General features: G+C 38.9%; 1 protein-coding gene across 32 annotated transcripts in view; it reads right to left on the bottom strand.

Moving 5' to 3' along the window:
- The window catches only part of KCNMA1 (potassium calcium-activated channel subfamily M alpha 1), a 936,156-nt gene that overhangs the window by 74,853 nt on the left and 835,290 nt on the right, over window positions 1-26,013 (bottom strand). For all 32 annotated transcript variants that reach the window (XM_056819947.1, XM_056819943.1, XM_056819916.1 and 29 more), the window contains 2 exons: window positions 24,673-24,897; window positions 18,861-19,053 (listed from right to left, as the gene is read on the bottom strand). In XM_056819947.1, the coding sequence (XP_056675925.1) occupies window positions 18,861-19,053; window positions 24,673-24,897 (418 nt within the window). The remainder of the gene's footprint in view (window positions 1-18,860; window positions 19,054-24,672; window positions 24,898-26,013) is intronic.

Consider the following 26,013-nt stretch of genomic DNA (forward strand, 5'->3'; position numbering starts at 1 on the left):
TGGCTCAGGAAACACACATATATCCACATGGAATGAACTTTCAGAAATGGAAAAAAATATGCACACATACATATATATACATACCATAATACAGATATATAATATTATAGATACATGTGTATTGTATATTATATATACACATATGTATATATAATATATGCATGTGTTTGTGTCATTTAAATGTTTATATGTTTATATACATGCATATAAATGAATATATGTGCATAAAATATATGCACATATACACCCTTATATCTATAGCTATCAAACACAAAGTCCTCACTGAAAAAACTCTTGAAGCTAATTGGTAAGAAAACAATTCCACTGACTTTTGTCCTATGTTTGGAGCCATAGAAAGTTATATGAATCAGTTTATGCATTGATATCAAAGAGAGTACAGCTAGGTGACACAGTAGATAGAGTGCCAAGCCAGAAGTCAAGAAGATTTACCTTCCTCATGTATGATTGAAAATCTGTTACCCTAAAAAAGAACTACATATCCCAAGAGCCCACTGACTTCCTGTAGACAGAGCATAAAGGGTGTGGGATTTGGAGGCTCCTGCTCTCTGATGTAGAATCAGCATTGATGGCGGTGAGTGGAGTTGACTAAAAAATGGCTAACCAGCCATGGGCATGTGGTCTTTATTTTGTATCTTCTTTATTCCTTGATTTCTAATGATCATTAATAAATCTCTTAAAATATAATATTATTATTGAGATTTAATTTTAACGTTTACACTTACCTATTTGAAGGTTCTATATTTCTTTTAGCTCTATAAGATCTTATGAATCAAAGTGATCATATAGCTTCTGAGGATTATGTTGGGAGTAGGACAGAATTAGTATTAGAATTCTACAACCAAGTCAAAACCTGCCTCAGACTCTTAGTAGTGGTGTGATTCAGGGAAAGTCATTTTATCCTGCTTGCCTCAGTTTTCTCATGAATAAAATTAGATATGACTGGCAAAAAGACTTAACTACAATAGAAACATGAATAGCACAATATTAAGAACATATATCAGTATACTTGATCTGTGTGACTTTGGAAAAGTTTCTTAAGTACTCTGGTCCTCATTTTCCTCATCTGCTAAATTAGAGTCATGGTTTGATGGTTCTATATTTCTTTTAGCTCTATAGGATCTTATGAACTAAAGCAATCGTGTAGCTTCTGAGGATTATGTTGCAAGTAGGACAGAATTAGTAGAATTCTACAACCAGTAGAATAGAAGTTCCCTGAGGGCAAGGTATATTTTGTATCTCCAATACCACAAGTGTGGTGAGACGTAGACCTATGATTTTATTGTGTAGGGAACTCCATGGAATTCTAACTTCTTCCATAAGTCTCAGATCAGTAATTTGCTCATATTTTAAAGTCTTAAAGAATTATTTGGGGCACTGAGATGATACTTAACCTGCCTATGGTCACACAGAAGCAAATGTCAGAGCCAAGACACCGGACACAGATATTCCTGACTGAACCCAGTCCTTTAACTACTCTGCCATGCTGCCTTCCACTTGCATACAGTAACCATATAATCGATGCAAGTTGGATTATATTTTTGGATTATCATACTTCCTTAGGGAGTAGGGCATCACTAAGAATCCAGTAAAGTGTGGAAGCTCGTCACCTAGAAGGATAGAATGAACTTGCAGTTGCTTCTGAAGGGAACTAATTTCTTGAGTACCAAGCACTCCCCAAAAGAACTTTTCAGTTTCTGTCTCATGACCAACTCTTCCAGCACTAACCAGACCAAAAAAAAAAAAAACCTGGTGCCTCCAAACAACCAAAAGTAGGTACTTTTCCAAAAGTTTTAAAAACAGCATAAAAAGTCATAAATAACCATTTATTAAACAAATAACATGGGCCAAGACATGAGAAAATGCTGCAATGAGGCCCCTGAGGCCAGTTGGCAGTGAATCTAACAACAGGAACTCTCTTGTAATCCCTGCAATATATTATCTTATGTTTCATTTTCTTGAAGTTATCTTCATAATCAAGATGCCATCCCAGCCATGGTGGGCTTTGTAACTATTTTTAATTTTAATTTAAAGAGCAATTAAAGAAAGACAATGGATACACTGGATAATAAAGTAAGTGATTAGCAGCATGCAAATGACAAAAGCTTAATGATAATATGGCTCTAGTCTCCAAAGAGCTTGTCAAGAGAAAGCCCTTCCTACACGTGGCTGTTCAGCTAATGTGTCTCAACCCACAATTACAACATTGCTGACACCATTAACCACTGAAACAACATCACTTCCCGAAATCCTTGTTGTCTCATTAAAATGGAAAGGGTCAGGTAATTTACCAGCTTTGTATGTCTAGTTTTGTTGTTGGTAATTAGCAAACATTACCTAGCATGGACTCCCGCTGGGAACTAGGGAAACTTTGTGAAATATTAAAGATGAAACTCTTTATATTTCACTGGAAAACTGAAAACTGGGAGCAAAAAATTCCCTTGTGAATCTCCCCATTCACTCAAAGAAAACCAGGAGGACCATGTCCAAATCAAAAACCTGAGTCACAGTCACTGTCCTACCCATTTTGAGCATCATTTCCCTCTTCTACCCACTTGTTTCCTAAATAACATCTTAGAGAAAGAGGTTTGGGGTCATTACTACTACTAAAAGAAACAAAAAAAAAAACCCTTTCTTTGGAACAGTTTATGGCTTAAATAAGCTAAAAATTATTTATTCAAAAAGCTATTTATATTAAATTAAAATGCAGAGATTGGGGGAAATTCATCCTTATTCCTTAACTCCTTTTCTCTCCCATCTCGAAACCTCCCATCTTCATTGTAACGTAGCCCCTCTGACATTTGCTACAGTTCTGTTTGTTGTCGGAGAGTAGAATGGCATCTTATTCTTTAAATGGAACTTTTCTAACATAAAACACATTCCAATAAAAGTGAACAGAAAATTATGAATTCATTAAACTACTTTGGTATCTTGTGCTATATATAATATTTATACTCCAACTACTGTAAAATATGCTTTAATATCTTTAGGCAACTATAAGGACTTAAATATTTATAAAATGGCTAAAGATAAAGTATGGCCCTCTTATTCCTACATACAGATGATGTAAGGCGTGCAATCAAAGACAATAACACTTCTAGCCCATTTGTCATCTTAAAGGAGCCTATCAGCCCTGGATCCCTTGTGTGCCATTGGCATAAGAGTTGTTGCCTACATAGGCAACTCCAGAGGAGTTTGCTTCTTAAAAAACTACCAAGAGTGCTATACTTCACAGAAAACAGGGTTTTCTGAAAATGGAGACAAAACTATAAATTTGCAGGCAAAACAGCTCCAAGAGGGGCTTCAAAATACTGCTGTATTTATCTCTGGGACATCTGGGAACGGGAAGTATTTTGATTTAATATTTCATAACATAGAGGCAATTGCTTCCTTGCCTGGTGTATAATTAATGCTCATAAAAAGGCAGTTTTTTTTTATTCCTCACCATCCTAAATGCAAATAAATAAATAAGTGAGAGACACACCTGCATAATAGGGGGTTTCCTTTGGTGATTTGGGACAACAAATAAGCTTTGTAAGAAGAAAGCTTCCATGAATTTATAATCATCTGGGGACTAGTAAATGAGAAGCTTAGAGATTAAGTGGGAAACTTCAGCCTTGATGTACATTATTTCCCCTCCTTGTCCATCTTTCATGTATGGATTAACCAATGGGGATCAAGAATGGAAGAATTTGGGGGAGAAAAACCCATAAAAACAAGGACTACCCTCAGTATGTATAAACTTTCTATGGCCCCTGCTGTCTCTCGCCTGGAAATGTGAAACGCAGAATTTTGTTCTTGGAAGTTTGTGTGCCTGAGTTCCCTTGTCACCAACTGTCACTCATAATCATGAATTAATACTTTCTCCACACCAAAAAGGAGTTCATTCTAGTGATTGCTGCTCTACCGACTTAGGAGCCATATAACTGATGGACTGAGCCAAGACTGTGCTTGATGATTCCACTACGCCATTTGTCATTGAGGCCACTTGCATAATACTGTTGAAACTACACAAGAACCTAATGGCATCACAGGCTAATAGCCCTAATATTCATGATTATACAATTCCCTCATTTTATAGATGAGGAAATGAAATCTAAACAGGCTGAGTGACTTGCCAAACGTCTTAAATCTAGTTGAAAATCTAGTGGGAGCCTAGAACTCAGATCTGTTGACTTTTGGCTCAATGTTCTTTCTACTATGTCAGTGTCAGCTTAAATGTCACTTAATCCAATTCACACCTGAACAAGAATTCCCTCTACATTATCTGTATCCAGCCTGTGCAAATCGACATGCAGTGAGAGGAAATTCACTATCTCCCAAAATAATCCATTGCACTTTTAGATTCCTCCAAAGTTGGGGAACTTTTCCCATCTAAAATGACTTCTCTACAATTTCTACTCATTCTTCCTAATTCGTGGTCAAGCAGAATAATCTAGCAAGAGAAAAAAACATTTATTAAGTATCTTCTATCAGAAACAATGTTAATTGCTGAAAATACAAAAAATTCAAGTCACTGTCCTCAAGTAGTTAATAATCTAGCATACAAATGTAATTCCTGTACCACATGATAGCATTTTTAAATATGTGAAGACAAATATTATATCCTTCCTAATTACACCTTTGATTCCAGCTATGCTAGGAATAGTTTTTTCCTGAAATCTTATGGCATGATCTTCAGCACCTTCACTAGTACAGTTGGGAACATCGACCTTAGTCTCACTGTGTGTCTCTCACTACAGCCTAAGACTGCTTTAACTTTTGGGGTTGTCCCATAATATTGTTGACTCATTAAGCTTTTAATCCACTAAACCCCCCAGACCAGAACAAATGCTGTCTTGTCTTATCTTATACTTGGGGGGGAAATAAGCCCAAATGTAAGTTTTTATATTTATTCCTATAAAATTTAATTTCATGTTAATTCAGTACCTTGCATCTGAGCCATACAAAACTTCTTTATTATTTTTAATACAAACAGAAAAAGACCAAAAAAGAATGTTTCTATCCAAGAATACAAAAGGAGGATTTATATGAAAGTGTAAAACTTCATGTTGCTTGTATACAAAAACACAGAAATAAAATTCTGCATGTTTCTTTTCAAAACTATCCTATTGTCTGTGCTTCCTTCTTAACTTCCTTCTGTTGTCTCCTGTGATTTTAAAAAATGTTGCAATCCAGGCCTAGAGACAGAAGGTCCTAGGTTTAAATCTGACCTCAGACACTTCCTATGTGTGTGACCCTGGGCAAGTCACTTAACCCTCATTGCCTAGCCCTTACAAATCTTTTGCTTTGGTACCAATACAAAGTATTGTTTCTAAGACAGAAGGTAAGAGTTTTTAAAATAAAAAATAATAATGCAAATAAATGAAAAATGTCGCAATGACTTCCTTTTCCTCCCTCTTCTCCTTAATACTTTCTTAAATAGTTATATATAATCTCATTTGATCACTGAACATGTCAAGCATGGATGTCTCCTTTGACTCTAATGCCATAACTTTGCATACACATGTTGCTTACATCCTAAAAGAATGTAACCTCATTGAGGGCAGAGATTATAGCTTTTTTTTTCTTTTTATCCTTAGCACCCTGCTCACTGTTGTCACAACTATCCTATGAAATAATTAGGGAGTTATTTTTGTCCAATTGTATAGGTGAGGAAACAGAAACACATGGACATCACTCAATGCCACACATGTTAGGGACAGAGTAGAAAACGTCTGAACTTTTCTCTTTGTCTCTGTCTCTGTCTCTCTCTCTGTGTCTCTATCTCTGTGTCTCGGTCTCTGTGTGTGTCTCTCTGTCTCTCTCTCTGTCTCTCTGTCTCTGTGTCTTTGTCTCTGTCTCTCTCTCTCTGCCTCTCTCCATGGCAACATGCTGCCTCTGACATCCATGGATCATAGCCTTCAGTATGAGATCATTAGCCCAAACAACACTTCCTAGGGAGTATGGTTGACTTGATAATGTGTATCTTCATCTATCAGTGAATCTTTTGCCAGTGTATGCTGAGGTAACATAAATCTGGGACCCCTTCCAGCTCTAGATCTCTGAGGCTTTGGATATACATGGTTTCCATGGAACATACAAACAGCTGGCCAGAAAAGGGAGGCTGGTGTTAACTCTTTTATTGCATTGTTTAACACACAACTGCTTATATCTGTACATCTTTCTTATTCCTCCAGGACTTGCTTTTAATCCTTAGTATGAAGCCCCTCCACCCTTTGTTATTCTCCCACTCCATTGTTCCAGCCTCACTCTTTTCCCTTCAAAGTTCAAATACTATAGAACTGTGTTGGCAAATCTATGGCACATATGCTGGAGCATGCCAGAGGGGCTGTTTCCTTCCCCCTCTCCAACACGCCTGAGGACATTTATCATATGATCTATTCCTCTGTCCCAATGGGAGTGTTTCCTCCCTCCTCTGTCTGAGGTACAGCAGAGGGCTCACATGCAGTGTGAAGTTTGTAGTTTAGGCACTCAGTTTCTAAAAAGTTCACCATCATTGATACAAAGTTAAGCATCTCAATAAGATAGCACTTTCTAGTTTAGAATCTCTTGTCCACTTGTTCTTCCTGTCTCTATACCCGGTTCATCTTTAATCTTTGGTTTCCACTAGCATTTGCCTTCACTGCTGCTACTTTTTACCTAAGAAAATTTGCTAGAGTAAGTTGTGGAACTTTATAGACTGAGGTCAATTATACATTCATGCTATATTGCCTTAACTAGACCTTTGGCCTTCATTAGTCTGTAGCAACTCTTTAATCATCTTCCATTGCTTTTCCCCCATAGTCCCCATGGTAGCTGCTCAAAAGCTCCTCTTTCCTACTTTACTGAAATACTTGAGGATATCACATGAACATTTTCATGTCTCTTTCTTCACATCTTAAAATCTCTCTACATATTTTTATTTTCTCCTTTACTCCAAGTACATAGGATATATTGTCTTCTGGCTTGCCCAGTTTAGTCCCATCACTAGTGCCTTTGACCTCTTTTCACCTGTTCCCACTTTTTCTGCTTCCAACCCATATGCTCAAACCTTCCCTATAATTGAAAAAAAACTTTCTTGACTTTATCCTTTAAATTTAATGTCATACCTTTCTCTTTTCCTCATTGACAATTCCCTAGGAAGAAAGCTATGCTGTGTCTCCACTTTTTTTAATCACCTATATCTCACTCTTTAGTTGCTTGAAATCCAACTTTCAATGTCACCATTCTATTGAAGCTACTCTCACAGAAGTTATTATGCCTTCAATTGCTTAATCCAATGGTCTTTTTTCAGTCACAGCTTCAATGAGATTTTGGTAGCATTCAATGTTGTGACCACTTTCTATCTTTTATAATTTCTGTTTCCCTTTGCTTTATAGGTACTACCCTCTCATTGTTTTCTGGTGGTCTAAGCTTTTCTGCTTTGTCACCTTTGTTTATTATTACTTTTAGATCTCTAAGAGTGGATGAAAATTCCACAGTACTGTTCTAGATGTTCTTCTCTTCCTATATTATTTGCATAGGTTAAAATATTACCCCATGTCAATGACTTCTACATGTAATGATCTAGCTCTGATCTCTCAACCACCAACCACTTGATTATTATGCTTAGACGTTTCTTCCAGCACCTCAGACTCAATATGTCTAAAGATGATTCTCCACTGCCTGATAAACACATGCACATGTGTACACATACACATCAGTCCTAAAACCTAACCTTTTCCTTTTCTCAATAACCTTATTTCTACTGATGGCACTACCATATCCCTAGCTAGATAGTTTAGAAAACTAGATATAGATTAGAAAACTTGGCATCATTTTAAATTCTTTCCTTTGTTCCATTTTCCTAACCTTTCACTCAACTCCTAATTACTTGTCTAGGTCCATAAATTCCATCTTTGCAACAGTTGTCATATTTGTTTCCTCCTCTCCATTTATATGACTATTTTCTTAGTTCTCTCTTAAATCCCACTTCTGACACTTCTTACTAGTGTGGCCTTGGGAAAGAAGTTTTTACCTCTTTGGGGCTCATCATGAAGGGATTGGATGAGGTGGCCTGTAAGATCCATTCTAGCTGTAAATCTACAATATCCTATGACTAATCGTCTAGTCTTTTTGCATCCAGTCTCTCTCCTTTTCAAACTAATCTTCACACAGCTCTCAAAAAAACTTATTAATGCACATATTTGATCAATCATTTTCATTATTAAAAACCATCAGTAGTTTCTGATTGGCACAGGTAGATGGCAAAATGTACTATTGTTTTCATTCTTTGTTTTCAAAGAGGACCAGTGACATCATAAGTCAAAAAAATCCAAGTTCAAATCTGACATTAGAAGTTTACTAAACTGTATGACTCAACAAGTCACCTAAAACTGTTTGCCTCAATTTCCTCATATGTAAATTGAGATGGAGAAGGAAATGTCAAAACACTCCAGTATCTTAGCCAAGACAATCTCAAAAAAGATCATGAAGAGTCAAACATGACCAAAAACAACTAAACAAAAAAAAATTATTGATTCTAGGATAAAATATCAGCTCTTTGTCTTATCTTTGAAAATCTTCTACAATCTGTTCCCACCTACCTTTCAAGTCTTTTTTCATATCACTCTTCATTAAAAAATTCCATTTTCAAGTCAAACTGGACCACTATCTTCTAGCTGAGGCATCTAGGCGGTACAATGGACTGATCACAGGAAGCCTAGAGTTTCACTTTTGTCTTGAATACTTCCTAGCTATGTGACCTTAGACAAGTCACTTAACTGATGTTTGTCTCATTTTGATCAACTATAAAATGAAGATTATAACACCTATACGGGGTTGTTGTGAGGATCAAATGAGATATCAGAATCAGAGGAAGCAGGATCAAGTCATAGTCATGAAGGAACAAATGTGATAGAAGGAAGGCATGATTGAGCATAACTGGTATGAAATGTAGGAACAGGGCATACTATAAAGGGATCTTATAGAGAATCCAATATTGACTTCTAATGTAAAATTCTTTAATCATTCAGATTCTAACATCCTTTCATCATATCATATCACGCTGTCCCACCTCTTTGTATTTGCTTAATATCTTCCCTACAATCTCTCTCCTCCATAATCTCTGTTCATCAAGATCGTTTCCATTTTTCATGTTTCCTCTCACTTCAACTATCAAAGGGCAGAGAAGTTTCCATAGTTCCTGTTTTCTTAAACATACACTCAGACTTTTACAATCTACTACCACATATTCCTACTCATCGTTTTTTTTTTCTTTGTTGGTCTAACCTCTCTTTCTAGGCTGGAAGCTCCTAGAAGTTAGGGACCATGTCTTCCAATTCTTCACATCCCTCAAAATGCTTAACACTGTGCTTTACACACAGTAGGCGGCCAATAAATGTTCATCGATTGACAGGTCCATTTCTCTTTGTCCAGCATCTCATCAGAAACCGTTGAGAGTTTGAAAAGCATAAATAAGGAAGACTTCCCGTACCGCTCCTTGATTATACCACTACCCTTCTTCACATCTGACAACTTCCCTAGGCAATCTTCCAAGTATAACTAGCCACCCGAGACCTTCAGTTCTGGGGGCAGTGTGGTCTTTTCACTTGTTTCTGCTGCCTTTCCTATCCCAGCAGATTGAATAAGGTCTGGGAACCTCCACAGGTTATTCAAGTGAATGAACAAAAGCCAGAAAGTGGCATATCTTGCCTCCAGAAGAAAGGGAACAATAGTCTGATCTCAATTTGCCCAGTCCCCATGCTGACAGTATTGGAGGCAAAAGATCTGATTAATAGCAAAACTCAAACATTTACACCATTCTGTAGACAGGCAGGATGGAATGTGGGATGCCTCAGGCTGAATCATCTCCTCTTAATTTTGATCGTGTCTGGTTCGTCCTATGGGGATAGAGCAGGGGCCAGATAACCCAGCTCATCACCTTGTGGCAGGGGAAGCTGGGAACCCAGAGAATGGAGCTGCAGTAAAGCAACAGCCAACACAAACTTCTGATCCTTGGGTTGAAGGCTGGTTTGACTAAAGTGTTTTAAAGTCACTGGGAAGGTATTTCTATGGCAAAAAAATCCATCTGTTTCTGATTCAAAAACACTGAGCTGACTGAGAGAGTTGCTCCTTGGTGACCCACTGCCATCCTCTTTGCAAGCTGCCCTTTAGCACTTCTGGAAAGTCAAGACTGACCCCAGAGAAACAATCTTTAGCATTCACTATCTGAGTTGTTTCTTAAGAGTCCAGAGAGGAGGAGATTGGATTTAGGTAAAAAAGAGCCCCCCCACACCCCCCAGGAGAAACTTTACTGAGCTTGCTGCTATGAAGATTGCATAAAACAACCAAAGAGGGTGGGGTGAGAAGTACAGTGGGAAAAGCGAGAAACTCTTGTGACTTTTTACAAGTGGGTCCAGTTTTTTTAGAGGGACTCTAACCCCACTGGAGGCTGGCACTGTGGCTGGAAGGATGAGCCCCATTGGATACTCTTACTTGAATTCTGTTCCTGAAGCTTTCCCTCCCTTCCCTTTGTCCTGAGTTGGGCACAGACTGGGAGGGGATGTTAATATGTTCTTTTCTGCAGATTTAAAAGGAAAAACAAACAAAAGTTTATTTTGCCAAGTTTTACTTCTCTATCTGAGGAAGGACCTTCAATTTTGGAAGGGGTGTGGGTAGGAATAATCTTCCTAAGCTTAGAAAGAAACCGAAGGTTCTCCACCCCCCTTTGGATTTTTTTTCCCTTCCTTCTCCAGGAATCTATTATAAGAATTGTAAATGGAGGTCTTAAGAGGATCTCTCATGTGGTGAAATACGCTGTGTAGGAAAAATTCTCCTAAGCTGAAGTCATTTAGAAAACAGCTGCAATTGTTGCTTTGCTGAAATACATCTGAGCTGCTACTCTGTGATCTGTCTTGTAATGTCCACAGAAGAAATGTTACAGTGCAGCCCCCCTCCTGTACTTGAGACCTGCTTGGGGCCCCAAGCCAACTTTTCTTTATTGTTTAGTAAGCACTTTTAATGAAATGTACTGCTCTTATTATATAGGGCTCAAAATAAGATCTAAATCACAAACCAATAAAAGAAAATTATTGGGCTGGGTATCTAAAGTTACTACCCAGAGGCTACTCCAGTCTAGTATTTATAAATCTCTAAACAGTTAAGTATAATTGTCTTTCTGGTTTTTGGGAAGGAAGCCAGTAGACGTTTCAGTTACAATGGAAGAAAAATATTTTAGCATTGAGCTTTGCTCATTTGGTGGATATAAAGAGAAACCTTCCCCTCTTCCCCCATCACCATTTCAGACTTGAGCAAGAGAATATTATGGAAGAGAATAATTATGCAGGAGCAGCTGAAAGATGCTTTTCTGATTTTTGAATGTGTGTGTGTGTGTAGAGGTACTTGCAGAGAGACATGTGAATGTGAGTACAGTGGAGTTGATGGGCATTAAAAGGAAGGAAAGGGGGCAGCTGGGTAGCTAAGTGGATTGAGAGCCAGGACTAGAGAAGGGAGGTCCTAGGTTCAAAAGTGGCCCCAGACACTTCCCAGCTGTGTGACCCTGGGCAAGTCACTTGACCCCCATTGCCTAGCCCTTACCACTCTTCTGCCTTGGAGCCAATACACAGTATTGACTCCAAGATGGAAGGTAAGGGTTTAAAAAAAAAGGAAGGAAAAACTGAAGGAGGATGGGTGCTGAAAGTCAACTTGGGGACTGAAGAATGGGGTGGTCCAGTAAATCAATGAAAAATCCAGATATAGAGTGCTCACCAGTATGTGGGAAGCTCTCTTCCTTAGACACAAAAGCAGTGCTATGCAGGATAGTGAAGAATGTTTCCACTAAAAGTTATTACCCCATCCCTTCCTAGTACAACTATTCCTCTGTGGGGATTTATGGGAAGGAAGGAGGAAGGGACTATGTATAAAGGAAGAAATCCCTAAAGAATATCAAGTCAGGAAAAACACCATAGGATCATGCAATCTTACAGAAGGAACCCCAGAGATAATCACTTCCATCTCACTCCTCCTTTCTTATGACTCCCTTCAAAAAATAAAATTAAAGAAGCTTTTCCACTGTACTACCCAAGACAGGAAGTCATCAGGTTATGCCTGAATATTCCTAATTCTCACCATTTTTCTGAGGTTATCTAGCTCTAATTTTTAGACTGTTCTTCTTGATGTCCTTAAGAGTCTATTATAATAATTAGCTTGTTTTAAGCAGAGAGGGTAATATAATGGCCCCTAAGGCATGGTTCCTTAGGCTTTTGCTTTAAGGAGTTTATTTTAGAGGAAAAGTTATGAGTTCAGTCACAATTGCTCTGAGCCCTTGGTTAAGGAAAGTCTCAATATTTAGGCAGAGGTTGCTTTGTCTACCTAACTTTAGATTTATAGCAAGCAAATTTCTGATCTCTTTTTGGGTGAGACTAACTTCAATTTCCTGGCTACTTTGCAGCTAAAACAGCTGTTTATATTATAGTTTATAATTAAAGAGCTGTGGAGGGTAAGTTGAGGTTGACCTCTTCTGAGAACTTCTTTCAGCTCATGTTTTTTTTTTTTTTCTGTTCCAAGATGCCCATAGAGCCAATCACCCTCCTCAATATCTTCCTTCTCTACAACTCTACAACTTTTGTTCCTCAGAGATGCATTAGAACAGCATGCTTGTTTCAACCTCTCTTTTTTGTTTCAGATGTTCAGAATCTCTTTTGTTCCAAGGGAGCTCCTTCCTTTTAGACAAAGTATTTAACGTATGACCAGACCTCTCACATAAAGGTCTCACTAGTTGTTTAAGGGGATATATAGATCCTTTTCTATACGTAGTTCTGATTTACTGAATCAAACAAGAAATTTTCTTTAGTAAATGGGCCATTGGAGCCCCAGCCTAACATACATAGATACACATATATATGGAGAGAGACAGAGAGAGAGAGAGACAGAGACAGAGAGAGGGAGGGGGGGAGGGAGAGAAGGGGAGGGAGAGAAAGAGAGAGAGAGAGAGAGAGACAGACAGAGACAGAGAGACAGAGACAGAGAGAGGGAGAGGGGGGGAGGGAGAGAAAGAGAGAGAGAGAGAGAAAGAGAGAGAGAGAGAAAGAGAGAGAGAGAGAGAGAGAGAGAGAGAGAGAGAGAGAGAGAGAGAGAGAGAGAGAGAGAGAGAGAGAGAGAGATTGTCTAGAGTTTCATTTTTTGTACCTACTGCTTGTGTGATCCTGGAAAAGTCACAACTTTTCAGTGATCTAGGATCTTTCAATGCTAATAAGTTACAGAGGAGATATCCAGAGCCATTGCTAGAAGTAGTTTCTTCATCTATAAGTTCCTACATCAAGGAAATCATGGCTCTGGTCTCATTCCATCTTCTTCATAATGAGCTTAATTTTATCTCCCTATAACTTCAACTCACAGATGTGAGTGAAATAGGCAAAAGAAGACTAGATATGGAATTAGAAAATTTTTATTCAATCCTAGGCTTTACCATTTACTGTTTGAAGGTTCTTGGGCAAATCCCTTAAAATTTTTAATCCTCAATTTCCCTTTATAAAACAAAGATAATAAAAATTGGACCTTCACGAGATGGTTGTGAAATACTTGAAAATTGTTATCTAGCTGGCTGTAGCCTTCTCCTCTGGACTAAATATCCCCGATTCTTTAAATCAGTTTTTATACAAGCTGTTCTTCATACCTCTCATCATCCCATTTACTTTCTTCTGGACACATTCTGCCCTATTGATATTTTAGCTAAAATGGAGTCTTGAAAACTAAGCACTTTACTTCATATATGATCCAACTGGGGCATAACATAAGAGAAATATTACCTTCTTCACTCCAGATACTATGTTCTCATAATGAAACGTGCTATAAAATTACAACTCTCACACACGTCTTCTCTCCTCAGGCACAGTAGTCATCTTGTTGAATGCCTTATTACCTCATACCTAGCCTATTATAATAGCCAACTTAGAGAAGACAATGGCAAACCACCTCAGTATCTTTGCCAAGAAAACCCCAAATGGGGTCACGAAGAATCAGACATGGTTGAAATCATTGAACAATGATAGCCTGCTGGTTGATTTCACTTTCTCAAGTCTCTCCCCACTGAAAACCAGTCTCTGTTCAACTATTCAAGTGATCTTCCTAAAGTCCCCCTAATCAATAAACTCCAATGGCTCCCTATTACCTCCAAGATCAAATATAAAATCCTCTGCCTGACTTTTAAAGGCCTTCCCAATCCAACCACCTTCGTACATTTTTCAGTCTCTTCTTAAATGTTATTTTCCTCTATCTATTCGGAGATACAGTGACATTGCCCTCTTTGCTTTCATTATACATGATACTCTTCCTCTTGACTCTGACTTTTTACCAGCTGTCCCTCAAGCCTGGAATGCTTTCTTGCCTCATCTCCTCTTCCTGACTCTTTTCAAGAATCAGATCAAATTTCACCCCTACTTTCTATAGGATGCATCTCCCATGTCCCCATAATGCTAGGGCTTTCCCTTCGGATCATTTAATTTACCCTACATATATTTTGAGGAGTCATCTATGTGGTGCAGTGAATAGAATGCCAGGCTTAGAGTCAAAACTGATCTCAGACACTTAACAGCTCCATGACTCTAGGAAAGTCGCTTAACTCTGCCTCAGTTTCCTCATCTGGCAAATGAACTGGAGAAAAAAATGTCAAACCATTCTAGTGTCTTTGCCTAGAAAACTCCAAATTAGGTGATGAAGAGTTTTCAAAGGCAAATTACTGACCCTCCCTGAACCCCTGTAAAATGATCGATTTAAACTAGATATCTCTGAGTGTTATCTCTACATCTACAAACACATTCATCTTCCTCTTTCTGCATACACAAATTGAGTCACTGGGTCATGATGGACAGAAAGTTGACTTTGGAGTTGAGAAGGGAAGATCGCGAAGTCTACCTTCTGACAAACACTCTTGCCTTCTATGCATCTGCAGCCCTTTACACATTGTAAGCGCATTTATGTTTCTTGACTGACTACAGAGTTCTGAGCAAGTCACATCCCTTTCAGTCCCTCCAGGATCCAAGATCCTCTGGTGTCACCGAGTGGTCACTTGGCATTGGTGAAGGGAGATGCCAAGCTGGGAGTTCTCAGATGTAGCACCTGAGCAACGTGTCATGTGTCTTCATATCTAGATTATTTCAAGGAGTAGCCTCAGATACCAATGTGAAAAGGGCATCTCTTCCCACTCCCTAGCCAGGGATAGGGCTGTGGTTTTTGTTCCATAGATGGGCAATGTAAGCTCCGCTATTTGTCCTTTAGAATCAGGGAAGGGGGGTTACCTAGGGGGGATAGAGCCTGGCAAGAGCCTCTGTTGTGCCAGCTGATTTAAATTGAAATGTTTTCCCTAGATAAATGAGTGTTCAATAATACACCAGATCTCCAAGCAGAGGGAAGTGACAGCCACTCTGTAAATAAAGGCACTTAGTTGTTGGTAAAGAGCTGTAAAGTGGTTCTGAGCTGATGTTTGCTGACCAGCAGAAGTAGCTTCACCTGCTTTATGTAATTGTTGCTGTAGCCCTGACTATTCCATATTAAAACGGATTCTCAGGGACCAGGCTGTCGCATCAGATCGCCCACAGAGCCAGGGGTGTCCACCTATCCATTTAATTGTTTTTGACAACTAGTCATCACATTCTAGATCTTTTTAGAAAACTGGCAGCCGCACTCCCCTGTCAGCTCTGAAGCCATGTAGACCACAGAAGGGAGTCTAAAAGGGAAGGAGGGGGGTGTTAGTATTTTGTTTTCCTAGGTAATGGGACAGTCTGCCTCAGATTTTACAGCCCAAATCAAAAGATAGGTGCTCTTTTGAGCAACAGAATCACATTTTATTTGGTGCTAGAATTTGGTTCCACGAGGCTATTTGAAAGACCGGAAAAATCTTACCATGGGGCTTAACGAGTATTGAACTAAATAGTAAACTGAACTACTGTTTGGTCATGATCTTTTCCTGCCAGCATTGATGGGCCATTAGGGGATCTGAATGATCCCACAACAAGATGAAAAATTGTAGAATAAAGAATGGGAAAATTACACCTATTAAGAAAAAATCAGCTCAATTATAACTCTGGGGATTGATTTTGTCTTCTTCCCTATTCTCAGGCACCTTCCCTCCCTACTTTCAACAAGTCTCAATGGGGACTCTAAAAAAGTGGACTCTAAAAGCTCACCCTAGTGCAAATACTAATAATAAGGAAATGGGTCTTGATTGATGGCACATGTTAAACCCAGTGGAATTGTGCGTCATATATGCGAGGGGGTGAGGGGAAGGGAGGGAAGGAATATGAGTCTTTTAACCATGGAAAATTATTCTAAATCATCTAATTAAATAAAATTAAAAAATAAAAAATCAATGGGGATATCCATTTATTTTTTAAATTTCCTTGAGCCTCCCAAATTCCTAGACTCCTTGGGTTTGCCCATGCCTAACACCTTGCTGAAGTATCACTTGGGACTGGGATCAGTTAAGATTCTAATGAGTCAAGTTGGTGGAGAGCCTGGTTGGACAGACCTGAGAGGTTTCAGTGAGCTTTGAAGGCACTTGGGCTTGAAGACACCAAGAACAGCAACTAAATTCTATATGTTTTACTTTCATAATATCATAGATATAAAGTCACATGGGATTAAGACTTAGACATCTGGCAGGAGCCTTAGGGCTCTGCTAGACTAACCTGAGGAAAAATGAGGTCAAAACAAGTAAAATTACCTGCCTGTCTACCATGGGGAGACTCAAACTCATTTTTTAAGTCCTGATCTATTGTTCCATCTACCCCTACCACACTGTAGGTTACTTCTTAAGAAAAAAAAAGCTACCACCAGGGAAACTGGTTTCAGAGGAAAAGGAAAGGGCTGAATTTCCTTGCTCATCCCTTCCAAACACGGCTACCATTTTGTCTTCAGACAGAGATACAATGTTTTTCCCAAAGTTATCTACAAGAAATATGAAGAACTGAATCTAGAGAGGGGGATATCCTAATCACCTTATGCTGGTGACTTTAAAGTGGGCAGCTGGGCGGTTTCCTCATTTGTCAAATGAGCTGGAGAAGGAAGGGACAAACCATTTCAGCATCTTTGCCAAGAAACCTCCAAATGGGGCCATGAAGAGTTGGACACAACTGAACAATAGCAGAATATATTTAATTTCGGTTTAGGAAGTGATACTCATTGACACCTGGACGGAAAATATTTCTATGAGACAATCCAACCACAGTTCTAGACAGAGAAAACAATACTATCTTACATTTCAGTGGTGTATTAGATTTTTCATAACTGTTTCTTTAAAATAACTCTCTAAAGTAAATAAAGGATTAGCCTCATCTGACCGAAGATAAAATCACATCTTTGAGAAATCATGATTTTGCTCAACGGCCCAGAGTGACCTCGAAGCACCCTCTCAAAATCATGTTGTTTTGAATTCAGATCCACTGCCCGTCCCATCATTTCATCCTTCCCCAACACACATTCCTAGGTTGGATGGTTGGCACTGGTGCCATCATGGCGGACGCATTTTGACCTCCATATAACTAGATTCATGGGACATTAAAACACTCTATTCCTAATGTTTCTGGGTCAACTTTTAAAGCTCCTTGAGGGTAGGTCTTTTGTAAAGAATTATCCAACAGCTGAAAGCCAGAGATTCCTCAGCCTGTGAGAGGGGGAGGCGAGGCTGACAGTTCATTGAATGCTCCATGTACTCTCTCGGAGAAGAGTTGGTAAGAGGACAAAGATCATTTAGTGGGTGAGCAACATTTCATGATTTTTTTAAACAAGGCTTATTTCAGGCATATCCACAATATCTCTGCTTCCTGGAGGTCGGGGTGAGAGTGTGGAGGGGAATCAGGATTTGCCAGACACGAACACTTCTCTGGCTACAAACCGGAGCTGCGCCCATCAACACAATGGACCTCCCATTGTTTAGCAGCTCTGCTGAGCCAAGTGACCCCAGTCATGAGATTCCAGTGGATCATGGCAGATGCTCTGGTCCTTCGAAGGGTTTATTTTTTTTCTGGAGACCCCCATCAGTCCATTTCTGTGTTTATGTGTGTGTGTGCATGTGTGAGAGCATGCATATATGAGAAAATGAATGAGTGTATGTATGTGTAAGAGCATACACATGTTCACATTGATCATATGTATTATTTAATGCATGTATATCCATTTATGTGTTATATAAATGTGTTTACATGTATTTGTGAGTTTGCATTTACACATGAGTTATATGTATATGTCCATGTGTGCTTTGTGTTTGCAGGTATGTGAAAGTGTGTGAGTATATTTTTCTGCAAATCTGTATGAATGTGCATGTGTGGTTACATGTATTAGTTATGTTTTTACTTGCATAGATGTGAGTGTGGATTATATAGGCATGTTTACATGCATGTGTGAGAGTATATATTTGCATGTATTAGGAGTATGCATGTGAGTGTGAGTGTTTGTGCAGAAGCATGCGTCAGTGTTGACATATATTGAGTGGGTATGAGTTGGCATGTATGATTATATACTATGCACATGTATTTATACATATGTGCAAGAATATGTTCGCATTCATATGTGGGTGTGCACTAGTCACATTTATTGTGAGAATGTGTGTTTCTATGTTGTATGTGTTTCTATGTATTGTGAGAGAGGGTGTTAGCATGTGTGTTAGCATGTATGTGTGTGTGTGTGCTTATAGCTTTCCAGGCAGATTTCTGTGACAGTGGGAAGAGGCAGCAGATGCCCCCTTTAAAAGCCATCCCAGCAATGAGCGGGTTTCACTGTCAGCCTGGCTGATGCAAGCTCTTTGAATTACTGAATGAAGGATATTCCTCTTGCCAGGTCCTGTCCCCTGTAGGCACTGCAGGGGAGTATTATAGGGCAGTCCTTACCTTGGGAATTAGCCTGTAAGACCCCAATGCTGTCATCAAACTGCATAGATTTGATGTTGAGTGACGCCAGGATGCATTCCTTGTCCTGCAGCGAAGTATCATCAATATTATTCTGATTGGCTGACAGGATAACGCACATGTCACAGAGGTTGATGTTGACAGCCCTTAAATCAGCCCGACTTAATGGTGTACCCTTTGGCAGAGAAGAAAAAAAAAAGAGGGAGAGAGACAGAGAGAGAAAGAGACAGAGAGAGATTGAGAGAGAGAGACAGAGAAAGAGAGAGAGAGAGAGAGAGAGAGAGAGAGAGAGAGAGAGAGAGAGAGAGAGAGAGAGAGAGAGAGAGAGAGAGAGAGAGACATGAGAGAGAGACAGAAAGAGGCAGAAAGAGACAGAAAGAGGCAGAAAGAGAGACGGAGAGACGGAGAGACAGGTAGAGACAGAGATTCAGACAAACAGAAACACAGAGAGAAAAACAGAGACAGAGAAAGAGAGAGGGGGGAAGAATGGGGAGGGGGAGAGAGAGACAGAGACAGAGAGAGAGACAGAGAAAGAGAGAGAACAGAGAGAGAGAACAGAGAGAGAGAGAGAGAGAGAGAGAGAGAGAGAGAGAGAGAACAGAGAGAGGAGAGAGAGAGAGAGAGAGAGAGAGAGAGAGAGAGAGAGAGAGAGAGAGAGAGAGAGAGAGAGAGAACAGAGAGAGAGAGAGAGAACAGAGAGGAGGGAGAGAGAGAAAAAAATAAAAAAACAAATTAATGATTGAGAAGGAGCTTTGGGAAATTATTTAACAAGTATCTGTTTTATGCCCTGACATTAAGCTGGCCTAAGTATATAGCAGGGAATAGGAGTCGTGTGTTAATCTAAAGGGTACTTGGTGCTGATGGCAGCATTTTAGGCTTCCTCTCCATACTCAATCAAGCTATTACTAACAAACATAGAAGAGGAATAATGCCAGGGTCCTACATCTCCTCTCTGCCTTGAAATTGTCTTGATTTAAGTCATCGTCCTGTGGCAACCTCTGGCTTTCAGAATGTAACAAGGGGGTGGGTTTTAAATGTCTGTTTATCTAATGGCAGGTCACTCTGTCTCAGGGAAAAGGAGAAAGAAGTACAGAGGAAAAGAAAAAACCGCATAACTCGTGTTCCCAGGGCAGCCAAGAAAGGATGGCACAGGGCAGGGCTAGAGGCCATGCATGGCTATGGGTGAGGCAGCAGTGATGCAGCTCAGGTTTCACCATGAAAATTTGGGAGGGAGAGAAGAGCTTTTATGCAGGAGACGTGGGATGGGGCAGTAAAGGTGGCTTTTCTTAATTGGTAGAAATTGTCTGTGATTATTGGCTGTGGATGCAAAATTTCTTTCTATTTTAAGTCTGTGCTCATGGGATTCTGAAGATATTCGGGGCTTTGGGAGAGGTGGGGTGAGAAACAGGTCTCCTGAGTGTTAAATTATGCTGGGGGAGTACATAGGGTTGATTTCCTGAAACACTGTCTTCCATGGAAGCTCAAGATCTGTTCCCAAATGTTCTAAGAAGAAATGTATTTGAGAACCATAGGTCTAGGGCTGGAGGGATCTTAGAGGCCATGCCACCTTTCATTGTATAGCTGAAAAAAACTGACAAATGATTTGCCCAAAGTCACACAGGCTAAGCTAGGATTCAAACTCAGGTCCCAAGATTCAAAATTCAGAGTTATTTCCATTACATAATGTTGCGTTCTGAACTAAAGGTTTCTCTTAGGCTGGAAACTAGAGTTGGTTGGAGGACTCAATAGGGACTTTCTCCAAAATAGGAATTAATAGTTAGTGGCTATTGGGGAAAAAAGGTCTAAGAAGTTGAAGGTAGGTGCAGTTGAGATACATGATGCTAAAAGAGCTCTCTTTTTTATATGATACAAGAAAATATCACAAATATCTAAGGCAGGAACAAAGAGGACTTTAAAATGGAAAGCTTTATTAACTCTGTGGATCCAGAAGGATCACTTAAAAAGATATCATTTGAATTCCACTTTACTATTTAGATAGGAAGTCTACATGGGTAGTTGAAAAGGAAAATTAAGGCATAAGGAACCATGGACAAAAGGATGAAGGTGGTAAAGAATGTGGCATGTATAGACTTTAGTCATGGCATACAGCGTATGTGGCGTGGACTTTTATTGTATCATATAAAGAAGCATAGCTCTTACCACAACATCATGGAGGAATCAAGACCTAGATTCAAATTCTGGCTCACTTACTTATATGACTTTGAACAACCAACTCATAGCTTCTTTGCATCTCAATTTCCTTTTTTGTTTTTTTTTGCTTTTTTTTTTGTTTTTGTTTTTTGTAAAATGAGATGGTTAGACTAGATGAGCTTCTGGGTTTAAGTCCATGATACTCAATACAATATTAATTAGATTTTTGTAGCCCCTTTTATCCTGCATTCAAACTAGAGCACACTAAGGTTCACTTCTTACCCATAGATGGATCCCTTTTTTCCACTCCTATGACAATTATCCCAGCTCAGGCCTCATCCTCTCGTGGCTAAACTATCATACTCGCCTCCTAAATGGTTGTTCAACTTCTAGTTTCTTTCCCTTTCTTTTCTACACAGTTGCTAGAATAAGATGATTATAATTATAAGACTAAAGAAATCTATCTCACCATAGCTTTTCTTACTCACCAACCATCAATGACCTCTAGAATAAAATATAAAACTCTTAGCATGGCATATCTTTCATAATATGACTCCAAATGAGCTTTCCAGGTTTATTTCACATTACTCCTCTTTATATACTTTATCTTCTAAATTGATCTACTTGCTGTTTTCTGATTTTAGCTTTTTATTGCCCATCTCCATGCTCTTGCCTCATGACTGGTATATACTCTATTCTCACTTCCTTCCCTTTGATTCCTGTTTCCTTCAAGGTTTATTTCATGTGTCTCCTCAATGGACCTTTTCCTGATTCCCTTTAGTTAGTGTTAACATTCTCTACTTCTAGAAAATGTTTAACATATTTGTTAACATGATATATCTCTCCAAATAGAATGTATCCACCCGGAGGACAGAGATGGTTTTATTTTAGTTTTTTGTTTTTCCCCCCTCCAACAGCTAGTAAAGTTCTTGACATCTAATAAACACTTAATAAATTGTCCCTAAATTAAATTTGGATTGATCCTCCAACCTTGACTCCATAGTGGACTATCGATATAGAACCTGACTTGTCATTTTCCTCACTGACCCCTTTGGGATTGGATTCACCATCTCCCATGGGTTATAAGCCAGGATCCTGTTTTCTCATGCCTAAATAGTGGCTCCTTGACTTTGGCTGTAGAAATCCTTTATAGATAGTGGGTAGTACCTTGGTCAAAAGCATCGATATATTTCTGGAAAGTGGACTAAATAACAAGGAAGAATAGACAAGGTTTTTGGACATTTTCTGACCTAATGCACTATTCCACCAGAGAAGAAGCAATCTATTTTTCTTCCCTTGTGAGATTTTGGCAACACAAAACCAAATCTACTATATTGTTTATTTTGTGAGTGAGGGACACTGAAAGTGATGGACAGAAGGCCAGTCTTGTAGTTAGAAAGACTTGGTTTCAAGTCTTGTCTCCAATAATATACTATCTGTGTGACTAAAGGCAATTCATTTAACTGAACGGTGCCCCAGTTAATTCCCAAGACGATAGGTTATAGTTCATTGGAGGGAGTTTTCATACCAGAATTTCCCTTCACCAATGAGATCAAAGATGTAGACTAAAAAATGTTCTAGTTGTCTTTATATATAGCCACTAATTTTCAGTTAAAGTAATAGCAATGCAATAGAGAAACACCAACACATTTGGGCAAGCATGTGTTCTAAATACAAAAAAAATATAAATGATATCAATGGAAACATCTTGTGTTTCTCTGGGCATTTGCTTTGTGTAGAGCATTATTTAAACAGTGAAATATGTGGAGACATATGTGGAAGCCTATTTTGTACAAATGTGCCAGGCCTGGGGACACTAGGTTTTAGAGGGTTTGAAATGGTCCTAAAAATCAGAGAACCTACACGTTTAGACGTGCCAGTCCATTGGGGAAGCCCAGGGAATCTTTAACATAGGAAGGAAACTTTGTTGCCACCCAGCAATATGGCAGCAACTTGACCAAAAAAGTTGTTTGTTGAGTCCTGCCAAAAACATATACCCCAATGCCCACTGAGAATATTCTGAGCGGAAGAATGATTAAGGAGTGATAATGGAATTGACAGCCTTTATGAAGTGTATAAAAGGGAAGAGTGTGCACAAAAAAAAAGAGGGGCATGTGTTGCATGGGGGCTTCCCTATATATTGTTGTGACTCTGAATCCATGTGCATGAACACATGGGCATGTGGCCATTAAGTCAATTGTTTCTGATTTGGGTGTGTTGGACTGGGATTCAGAAGGGCTAGATCTAATTGTCAAAATGTAAATGGTGGGAGCTGGAGAAGGATATTATATGTAGAACAATGCCCACAACCTCCTTTCCAAATGGAAGGATGTGATTTCTCAGCTCTCTTTACATTATCTTTTCAGCCTCTTTCATTTCTGGCATTCTTCAAGCTGACACCTACAAGTCTGAAGTTGCCCTGTGTGAAGTTGATCAATTCCTTTGGGAGATTGAAAGGCATAATTACATATTACAGCAGATAATAAGAATATAGCTTTTCAGGGAGAAGGCTGCCATTAGGAAAGGCTTAGACAATAATATGATTCTGGTGTACATTTTCAATTTAGGGAACAACATCAAACATTGAATTTTCCCACCTTCGAGAACTTTTTTAGAAGTTTATGGGCTGTATATTCATTGAAAATCAGCAAAGATCCACAGAGTTCCCATATTCTTCAGTTCAACCTCTATCACACTGATTTTATAAGGTCATGGTACTAAGTCCTTTCCTCTGGTGATTATCTCCAATTTATCCCATCTTATCTTGTTTGTACAAAGTTCTTTTCATGTTGGATGGTAAGCTCCTCTAAAGGAGGGGATTGTCTTTTGTATTTCTTTGTATCCCCCGCTCTTATCACAATATCTGCCCCATAGTAGGCATCTAATAAATGCTAGCTTGATCAAATGGCTTCCCTTTGGACTTAGGGTCCAGGGTGTTTTAAATTGTGTGAAATTCAAGCATACTCTAGATAACAATAGCAGAAGAGAGTTTCTAGTGGGAGAGAAGGGCATATATACGTGTGTGTGTGTCTGTCCTCTCTTCTCTTTCCCCCTTATTTTTATACTTATATTGAAGAAAGATTTATTTACTCTTATCTGAGATATATCTATATCTCTCTATATATATTATTATATATAATAGCAGAAGAGTTTCAGTAGGAAAGTTACTCTGTCTTTAACTGTGGGGAGAGAAGGGCAGGGAGAAATATATATATATATATATCAGATAAGAGTAAATAAATCTTTCTTCAACATAGGTATAAAAATTAAGGGGAAAGGAGAAGAGAGGACATAGTTCAAAGTATTTCTAATCATCAGTAACAGCCAAAATCAATCACAAACATTAGTCTATCAAATGCAGCAGGACTGAATGAGGTAAAGCAAGGGAAAGAGTGTTCATTTGATGCTAGCTGAAATTCATTCTTGATGAAGGACTGAACACCACTGCAAATTTAATTTAATAAGGTCTCCCAGGGTTTAGGTTTTCCCGGATGAAGCACAGGGGATGGGCTAAGTCCTCAGGCCCATAACCAGACAAAGGAACAAGTCCATGATCAAAGACACGATGTTCCTGCCCAGTTGGGATTTTCTTGAAAAGGAAAGAAAAGAAAAGAAAGTATCAATAGTATGGCCTTGGACTTACAGGCAATATTGAAACTTTGGGGAAGTTATGCAGTGTTTCCCATTCCCGCTTGAGGTACTCAATGGAACCCACAAACACAATGTGCTTCAGTTCGTGGTAGTGAAAATTGCTTGCACGTAAAGGCATCACCAGGTTCCGGAGTCCAATCACAGCTGAGGTGACATCACCAAAGATGCAAACCACCACATGCCCACTCAGAACTGTCATAGCAGCTTCATTTCGAGTCTGAAACAAGAAAGTAAAAAGAAAACGCCAAGGTTTTAGTTAAATGCATTAGTCCATTAAAATATTGACTTAACCAGGGTCCTAGTGATGAAAATGTTTAGGGTTATGAGTCAGCCAGCTAGTCGGTCAATAAGCATTTATTGTTCCTTTTTAACTCCTTTCCTTCTCTCTTAGTATCAATTTTAAGGCAGAAGAGCAGAACGTGTTAGATAATCAGGGTTAAACAACTTGCCCAGGGTCACTGAGCTAAGAAGTTTCTGAGGTCAGATTTGAACCAAGGTCCACCTGCCTCCAGACCTGGTACTCTATCCACTGTGCTACCTAGTTGCCCCAATAAGAATTTTTTTGGGGGCATAATATGATAAGATATAATCTAACATAATCTAATCTGATATTATATCATTCATATTCTATATAATTAATATTTGCTAGGATACATAATGAATATATCATATCCTATAATATATAAAACATTAGGATAAGATATGTAATAATATAACATATACAAATATATGATAAAACAGAATAATTATGCTGTCCTCAATCCTAATGTTCATTCATTTGTGCCAATTTTCTTTTTATCTACTTCTTTCATTTTATTTTATTATATACTTAATAGCCACCACTAAAAATTTATTAAGGACCTACTATGTGCCAGGCACTGGGGATATTTTAAAAAAAAAAGATGAAGGCTGTCCCTGTCCTGAAAGAGCTCACAGTCTAATAGGGAAAGGGGGAGACAATGTGAAAACAAACATGAACAAAGAAGATATAGACAGGATAAATTGGAGATAATCAAGGGAGGGAAGGCACTCACATTATGAGCACCAGGACTGGAGGAATAAGACCTGGGAACTGAGCCATAGAGTCTTTCTCATTTTTATTACAATTCTTTATTGTCCACCCCTAAGCCACTGGGGTCTGTTCTTATTTGCATGGTTGTTATAAATCAAACACTGAACACAAAACCAAAAAGAAAAAGCATTCCCAGGAAAGAGTGCTTACTTAAGCAGAGAGGCGTACCCTGGGAATTTAGAATGGAACTTCTCCCAGGTAGGAAAGATTTGTTGCCTCTTGCTAGAAGTAGACCAGGTAGTTACAAAGCTTAGATCACAA

Source organism: Monodelphis domestica, chromosome 1 (genome assembly GCF_027887165.1).
Source record: "Monodelphis domestica isolate mMonDom1 chromosome 1, mMonDom1.pri, whole genome shotgun sequence".
Lineage (NCBI taxonomy): Eukaryota > Metazoa > Chordata > Mammalia > Didelphimorphia > Didelphidae > Monodelphis > Monodelphis domestica.